The sequence below is a fragment of the Stegostoma tigrinum genome, chromosome 31 (assembly GCF_030684315.1).
Source record: "Stegostoma tigrinum isolate sSteTig4 chromosome 31, sSteTig4.hap1, whole genome shotgun sequence".
NCBI classification, from domain to species: Eukaryota; Metazoa; Chordata; class Chondrichthyes; order Orectolobiformes; family Stegostomatidae; genus Stegostoma; species Stegostoma tigrinum.
Genome location: NC_081384.1, coordinates 5,309,912 through 5,318,499, shown reverse-complemented (window position 1 = coordinate 5,318,499; position 8,588 = coordinate 5,309,912). Strand labels below are relative to the sequence as shown.

At 44.1% G+C, this 8,588-nt stretch overlaps 1 protein-coding gene across 1 annotated transcript; it reads left to right on the top strand.

The window, feature by feature from the left end:
* The first annotated feature begins 1,253 nt into the window (after positions 1–1,253).
* On the top strand, positions 1,254–8,365 carry LOC125466387 (G-protein coupled receptor 39-like). The gene is made up of 2 exons (XM_048560819.2): positions 1,254–2,426; positions 7,245–8,365. The coding sequence occupies exons 1-2, from the start codon at positions 1,628–1,630 to the stop codon at positions 7,604–7,606; spliced, it is 1,161 nt and encodes a 386-aa protein (XP_048416776.1). The 5' UTR covers positions 1,254–1,627; the 3' UTR covers positions 7,607–8,365.
* Positions 8,366–8,588: the final 223 nt, after the last annotated feature.

Here is an 8,588-nt window from a genome sequence, read left to right as displayed (position 1 = left end):
TCATCCAGTTCTACATCTTGTTATCTCTTATACTGCAGGATACCAATTTCACTCTGTCTGACAGGAAGCAAGTTGAGAACACAATATCACTCACACAGGTGAATTCCCAGCAGGAAATATCTGTAAGATTTTGAGAGTAAGGACTTCCCAAAAACCATGTATTTGAGGGAAGGATAACTTTGGGACATCCCAAAGGCATTAATTCTCCCGGACTCTATGCAAACTAGAGAGAAATCTGTCTGTTTTAAATGAAGTGTCCAGGGAATCCAGCTGGCTTCACACTGTACTGAAAGTACATCACACCCAGTGTATGAGAGATGGAAATTCCAGCCTGGAGGATGTCAGACTATCTCACACTAGGCTCCCCACAAACTGTTATTCTGCAAAGGGGAACTCTCACCCTTCAGAGACAAAAATGTTACAGTAAATCCAGACCATATTCTTTGGAAACATAAGGAAATATTGTATTTAAAACGTGCCTCTGTTTTCACCAGGTGTCTCAAAGTTCCTCATCCCTGGAGTATTGCAGGAAATGCGGGATACAAACTGTGCACAGAAAGCTCCCACAAACAGCAAGCTGTTGATGACCAGATAATCTAATTTTGTGATTTTAATAAAGGGGTAAATATTGGCCAGAACACCAGGAATGACTGCCACATTGGTGAGTTGATTTACACCCAGCGGAGTTGACAGATAGCACGTCGGGCACCGCCGCTCTCTCGCTGAGTGTGACATTTCTTACAATAACTTCCCAGACTTAGTACTGAGCGACATTGGAAGAAGCTGAATGTAACTAGCATCACCCCAAGATGCAGCATGTAGGGAGGCCATTCAGCCGGTCCGAGCCTACACCAGCTCAGCGAGTCTCACACTCCTGTTCCTCACAGCTTTCCTTTCAAAAACATTTATTGCATTCTCTGGAACAAACAGGCTTCTGTTGCCCCAATAAGCGGAAACTCGACACCTTTTCTTTATTTTGGTAGTTATTGAATGGAGTTATACCGTAACTTCCAGAGAGAGGCATTCAGGGTGGTTTTTGCTGCGATAGTTTCTCTTTTTTTTATGAAGAACTGAAAGAGCCAATAAATCAATTTTTTTAAAAAATAACGAGTGTCGTTACGAGATGCGGAAAACACCTGAGATTGCAAACGAAAGCGAACGGAAGATGCCGTTGAGGATCCAGTCCCGGCAGCTCCTCCCTCAGAGTTCCCGCCATTTCCCCGACCCAGTGGGTCCCAGGGATCAGCTGACACCGAGGAATCGCGCAGAACCCGCTGGGACACAGCAGAGACCTTCCCCAGGATAGAGCCAGAGGGACAGAGATCCGCTGATCGAAGGCGTACCGGGACAGAGGGATCGGTTGGGATCTGCGGGGGGCAGAGAGATCCCTGCCGAGAGGGATCCCCCAGGACAGAGAGACCTTGGCGGAGGGTAGGATCCAGACCGCGGCAGAAAGTGACCGAGGGTCTTTAACCTACTCAAAACTTCACCGAGGCCCCTGCGGTTGGGGGGAGATCAGAGCAACCCTGAGGAACTGAGATTTCAGTCGGGCCTGTGGCGGAGAAACCCGGGCAGGGGCACTGCACAGGCTGTTCTACAATCGGGAAGGGGTCTGTCCGGGCTCTGTATGAACAGGACAGGAGCAGGAGGTCAGTGCCCCACGATGGGCTCAGAAGCTCCCAGCTCCATTCGGATGAGCTTAGAGGCTAAAGTGGTCACCTCGGTCACATACGGTTCCATCTTAATTTCTGGTCTGATCGGAAACCTTCTGGTAATCTGGGTTATTTGGATCTTAAAGAGTAAACGCTGCATACAGAGAAGTTTAAGGTGCCACATGGTCAGCATGGCTTGCTCAGATCTCCTCACCCTAACCCTGGGGCTACCCATTGAGTTGTACAGCATCATTTGGTGCCCGTATCCCTGGCCCATTGGGAATGTTGGCTGCAAAGGTTTCTATTTGCTCTGGGAGATATGCAGCTACGCGACCATATTCAATGTCTTGGCGTTTAGTTTTGAACGTTATCTGGCTATCTGCCATCCGGTGCAAGCCAAGGTCATGGCAACATCAAGAACGAAGAAGTTAATTGGCATGGTTTGGGGAATGGCTGTTATCACTGGGCTGCCTGCTGCCTTTGCAATTGGTGTCGAAGATGCGTGGAAGCCCTTCACATGTGGACCCCAGCCACTACCACCCCTGTATATCTGCACGAACATTTCTGGACGGAAGGTTATCTTTGATCTGGTGATCTTCATCTCATTTTCCCTCTACATCCTGGTTCTCTTGCTAGTTGCTTTCACCTGTAAACAGATGATTAAAACCCTCCTCAAACATCGACCCGTATCTGTCGCACTGAGCAGCGTAAACTCCACAGGAGGGCTCCTACCAAAGTGTAAAGAGATCAGGAGGCAAAATGTGGTGCTGTTGGGTGAGTATACGTCGAGAAATCTGCAATTCGTGTTTAGAAATCTCGAGGTTTTTCTTGTGGAAGAGGGGGAGCCGAGGGCTATGAGAAAAGTGAGGAAAGTTACGAAGTATTCATGAAACCCTGAAAAACGCTATACAAATGCACTTTTCATTCTAAGTAATTAGCCAACCTCCGACGTCGTTGTTTAAATTATGTGGAATAAATAGTGTTTATGGTGACAGCTAAAGGGAGATGAAAGTACCATATCTAGAGGACAGAAGAATAAGTAACATTCGGATTACTTTTGTGGTAATAGCCCCATCTTCTGGAGAAGTGTAGTTCCTACTATCTCTGAATAAATTTGACGCATTTTACCATTACATGGGGTCCCCAATTTACGAACTAACAAACGATCATACTTTTGAAAGCGATCCTACACCGGGGTGTAATTTTAAAGAACCGACCCATGAAGGTTTCCTGTAGTTACGAAGAGCTGCTTTACATTCTAGACTCTGGTTGTTGTAGTCATCTAGACGCGAAACGTTGGCTTGCTCTCTCTCCATGGATGCAGTCTGACCCGCTGTGGTCTGCAGCATTTGTTGTTTTGAGCTGCTCGCATTGTGTTGGGTTCCGGCTTGCTTATAAATCGCCAAAGGACACTGGAACGGAACCCATTCGTTCTCGGGGACTGCCTGTTGTGAGTTTTTTGAACTCCTTGCCACAGAGAGCTGTGGGAGTAGAGTCCAGACTGAGAGAGAGAGAGATTTTTGTCGGGGAATCAAGGGTCACGGGGAAAGGGCACGAAAGAGGATGTGCGGAATGTTGGATCAGCCATGATCCTATTGAATAGTGGAGCAGATTCAAAGGGATAGATGAGCTGCTCCTATTCCTTTTTCTTATGGTCTATGATTATCAGTCACGTTCAGAGTCCATATATGACTGGGATTGATTTTAATGCCACTTCTACTGTGTCACTGTCCTCCATTCATTGCATTTCACTGCAGAAATGCTCCTGCTTTGATTTGGAGGCACTAGTGTAGTTTCAGAATGAGTACTGTTTGCTCTTATTTCGTGTTTAAAGAAACTGTTGTTTACTGAGTGAGTCAGTCAATGGGTTGTAAACAGTACAGTTCACTGGAAGTCATGATGGAAGGTTTTTGCTGGATTCTGGATTTCGTGATGTCTAATGAGGCAGAGCTGATTAGGGACATTGATGTGAAGAAACCCCAAGGGAGCAGTGATCATAATATGGTAGAATGCAGTTTGAGAGAGAGAAGCTTGAATCGGATGTAAATGTATTACCATTGAGTAAAGGAAACTACAAAGACGTGTGGGAGGAGCTAGCCAGAGTTGATGGGTAGGGGACCCTAGTGGGGAAGATGATGGAACAGCAATGGCAGGAGTTTCTGGGGGTAATTCAGGAGGCACGGCGGATATTCATCCCCAGGAAGAATAAACATAGCAAGGGGATGATGAGGCAACCATAGCTGACAAGGGAAGTCAGGGACAGCACAAAAGCAGCAAAAAAATGCGAACAATGTGGTGAAGAGGGCACAACGAAGAAAGCAATAAGGAAGGGGAAGATGAAATATGAGAGTAAGCTAGTTAGTAAATTAAAACAAAGTTGCAAGAGTTTTCTTAGGTATCTAAAAGGTGAGAGAGGCAAGAGTGGACATTGGAAAATGAGCCTGGAGAAGTAATAATGGTGGAGGAACTGAATAGTCACTTTGCATCAAGTTTTCATGGTGGAAGACACCAGCACTTCAAGTGTGTCAGGGGGCAGAGGTGAGTGGAATGGCCATCTCTAAGAGAATGTGCTGGGGAAGCTGAAAGCTCTGTAGGGGGACAAATAACCTGGACCAAGACAGGCTACAGCCAAGCATTCTGAGGGATATAGCTGAGAGGACTGTAGGAGCATTGGCAGTGAACTTTCATGAACTACTGGAGTCAGGGAGGGCCCTAAACAACTGGAGGGATGTAAGAAGGGAGGGAGGCAGAAGACAGAAAACTATAGGTTGGTTGGCCTCACTTCAGTCCTTGGTAAGAGTGCTTGGAAGTGTGTGGTAAAGTAGAGCTGACTAAGCGCAACTTCATCAAGGGGAGCTCCAGCATGACAAATCTAGGGCAAGGCAATAACCTAGTGGTATTATCACTAGACTATTAATCTGATACCCAGGAATGGGCTGGGGACCTGGTTTCAAATCCTGCCACGATATCTAATGATGGCTATAGAACCATTGTCGATTATCAGAAAAACCCAATTAGTTCACTCATGTCCTTTTAGAGAAGGAAATCTGCCATCCTTACCTGGTCTGACCCACGTGTGACTCCATGTGGTTGACTCTTAACTGCCCTCTGAGTAATTAACAATGGGCAGTAAATGCTGGCACAGCCAACAATTCCCCTCATTCCCTGAATGAATAAAAAATCTGTTGGAATTATTTGAGAAAATAATGAGCAAGTTAGACAAAGGAGAGTCAGTGAATGTGATCAATTTGGATTTCCAGAAAGCCTTTGACAAGGTGCCAAACAGGAGACTGCTGAATAAGATAATGGCCCATGGTGTTAGGGGCAAGGTCCGGAATGGTTAGAGGATTGGCTGACTGACAGAAGGCAGAGAGTAGGAATTATAGGGGTCTTTTTCAGGATGGCAGCCACTGACTAGTAGAGTTTCCCTGGCGTCAGTGTTGAGACCAGAGCTATGCACGATATACATTAATGATCTGGACAATGGAACTGGGGACATTGTGCCATCTGCAACTTAGCAACAAAGATAAGTGGAAGAACAAGTACTGTTTAGGAAGTGGGGATTACAAAAGGACTTGGACATGTTAGGCAAGTGGGCAAAGAAGTGTCAGGTGGATGCAGTGTGTGGGAAAGGATGAGGTTATGCACTGTGGTTGGAAGAATAGAGACATGGATTGATAAACGGAGAAAGGCTTCAGAAACCTGAATCACAAGGAGCCTTGGGTGTGCTAGTTCAGGATTCTTAAAGTTGACATGCAGGTTCAGTTAATGATTAGGAAGGCACATATAATGTTACCATTCATTTCAAGAGGGTTAGAATACAAGTGCTGAGATGTACTTATGAGGCTGTGGTCAGACTGCATTTGGAATACTGTGAACATTTTGGGCCCTGTATCTAAAGAAAGTTGTACTGGTGTGGGAGAAAATCCAGAGGAGGTTTACAAAAATGATCCCCGGGATGAAGAGCTTTCACTTGTGCAACAGCTGAGGACTTTTAGTCTGTACTTGGAGTTTATAAGGATGCGGGGGATCTGACTTAAACTTACAGAATTCTGAGAGGCCTTGATAGAGTGGACATGGAGATGTTTCCATGAGAAGAAGACACTACTACTGAGGGTACAGCCTCAGAGTAAGGGATGACCCTTTACAACTGAGATGAGGAGGAATTTCTTCAGTCAGAGGTTAGTGATATATGGAACTCACTGCTGCAGAAGGCTGTGGAGGTAACATCATTAAGTGTATTTAAGACAGAAATAGATAGGTTCTTGATTAATAAGGAGTTACATGGAATAATAGAATCCCTACAGTGTGGAAACAAGCCCTTTGGCCCAGCAAGTCCACACAAACCCTTGGAGCATCCCACCCAGATTCATTCCCCTAAAATCCACCTAAGCTACACATCCCTGAACACGACAGACAGTTTAGCATGGCCAATCCACCTAACCCTGCACATCTTTGGACTGTGGGAGGAAACCGGAGCACCCAGAGAAAACCCACACAGACACGGGGAGAAGGTGCAAACTCCACACAGACAGTTGCCCGAGGGTGGAATTGAACCCAGGTCCCTGGCGCTGTGAGGTAGCAGTGCTAACCACTGAGCCACCGTGTCACCCATATTAAGAAAATTAGTTACATGGAGAAGCCAGGTGAATTGCTTTGAAAAACATATGAGGCATGATTGAATGGCAGAGCAGACTCAGTGGTCTGAATGACCTAATCCTGCTCCTATATTTTACGGACTTATAGTTTATTAGTGGTATTGTTACTCAGTCTGATTTTATACACTGGTTGAGCTCCTGTGATGTTTTACATAAGAATTGCAATTTTCAGGAAAAGTGTGCTTCGATTGGGAGCAGAGATAGTAGGAACTGCAGATGCTGGAGAATCTGAGATAACAAGGTGTAGAGCTGGATGATCACAGCAGGCCAAGCAGCATCAGAGGAGCAGGAAGGCTGATGTTTTGGGCTTAGACACTTCTTCAGAAATCCAAATGGAATGAGTGACATAGCTAGCACCCATGCCTGAAGGCATCAACCCTAGCTCACTATACACTCAGCCTTCTGCTTCACCTGTGAAATCAGTGACATAGCTCACTAATCAGAGCTTTCACAAAGTCAGCCAAGCTTGGAGCCCAGGTAGTCATGCTCTGTATCTGATTACTGAGGGGTCTTGAGTGAGGTACAGTATCTTTCCTTGCCTACTGTGGGGCACTCCTTTAGCGTATTCTCAAGATGTGGAATGCATGGGTAAGAGTTCAGATGCCAAAGATATTGACGATCTGGCTCTGACAAGCACCAACAGTCTGCATAACCATTCTTTGATTGTAACATGTATATAATTGAGTAATGAATTGATTTAATCAGAACACAATCACAGTCAGTTTTAAATTAGTGCCCACAACGTAACTTCTTAAAAATTCAATACAGGTTTAGTGCTTAAAATCAAAAGTAAATCAGAAATTAAATGCAAAACAAAACAAATATGGTGACTGCAGGATATAAGCCTAAGCTGTTAAGAAAGAGAGTGCAATCAAGTAGTGTCATTTAGGTATGGGTGCAATGTGCTGTTACAACATATTGCTTTTCTGTGCAGGATGCATCGTTGCAGCCTTGGCCATTTGTTGGCTTCCATTCCAAGCCAGGCGCATAATGACGGCTATGAAATCCAAAACTCAGTGGACTGAATATTACTACAGATCATATCTGATCATGCAACCTATTACCAACACTTTCTACTACCTCAGTTCTGCAATCAACCCTTTTCTTTACAACATGACTTCTAAACAGTTCCGCAAGGTGTTTGTGCAAGTACTGAGAAGCTGCTGTCAGTCCAGCCCAGTACCATCAAGGCAGGAGAGGAACTCGCAATTAGATTTGAAACAAAAGCCTATTTCATTAAGTGGGAGGCATGCTTATCCAAGATTGAAAGATTTGAAGAATCGTCTCACTGAGTAATTCTTACTTTTTCTTCTGAATGAGGTAAAGATGTTCTAAGCTTAGTTAAAATACATATAACAGGTTCATTCTTTTAAGGTAATAATGTGGCCAAATCACACCAAGGGCTCCATATTTGCCACTTACCTGACTACAGTGACACCTTTTGGAAGACAAAATTCCAGCCACTTAGGGACAATAAAAAGTAAAATCCATGATTGATTCGCAAAGATTGTTAGTTGAGGGGAGAAGTAATGATACAGAGTGAGGAAAGCAGGAGTGCAAGCTTCACTTTGTGCACCTCCTGATGAACTATTTCATCATCAAGAATTCCTAGTGAGGGTTCTAAATGGTTGTAGTGTAATTTAAACTCATAATACAGGGTTTTTAGGCCCATTTTTAAAACCACAGTGATAATATTTGAGGTCCTGAATGAAGGAAGAGAAATTACTATTAGATATGGATGTTATGACGGTATTTATTGCTTCATCTTAATGCCATCGAGAAGGTGGTGGTGCCAAGATATCAGCCCCTGTTGATACCAGACAAATCAGATCAGAGTGAAATGGTTTGATAAGTTTTACTTTTGCAATATGGAGGATACTCACTGAGCATTAGCACACAAAAATGTCAGCACTTTTCATAAAAGAATGTGTTTATTGCACAAAATCAAAGCTGTATATATTACAATTTTAAAATATTTTATCATAAACAAGAAAAAAGTTTCAACCTTTTCTTCCAGCAATATCCTGTAAAGAAACTCAATTCGAGCAATGTATCATTCCCACCTATGCATTAAAATTTCTCACTAAACTGACGAGGTTGTAAGTGTTTCCTTTTGGCAACTTACTGCACATTTACCAGATGTCACTCTATCACTTTCTCTCCATGAGGCACACAAACAGGCAAAATCATTGATTTTTCACTGACATTGACCTCTTTCAGGCTGCTGAAAGTAAACTTTTTTTGTTTCCATGATTTCTGACAGCCTGAAGACGCAAAC

Excerpts from the sequence above, each read along its gene's own strand:
- LOC125466387 (XM_048560819.2), top strand. The coding sequence starts at position 1,628 with ATGAACAGGACAGGAGCAGGAGGTCAGTGCCCCACGATGGGCTCAGAA. Across the intron at positions 2,427-7,244 it reads GCAAAATGTGGTGCTGTTGG|GATGCATCGTTGCAGCCTTG; the intron begins GTGAGTATACGT and ends TTTTCTGTGCAG.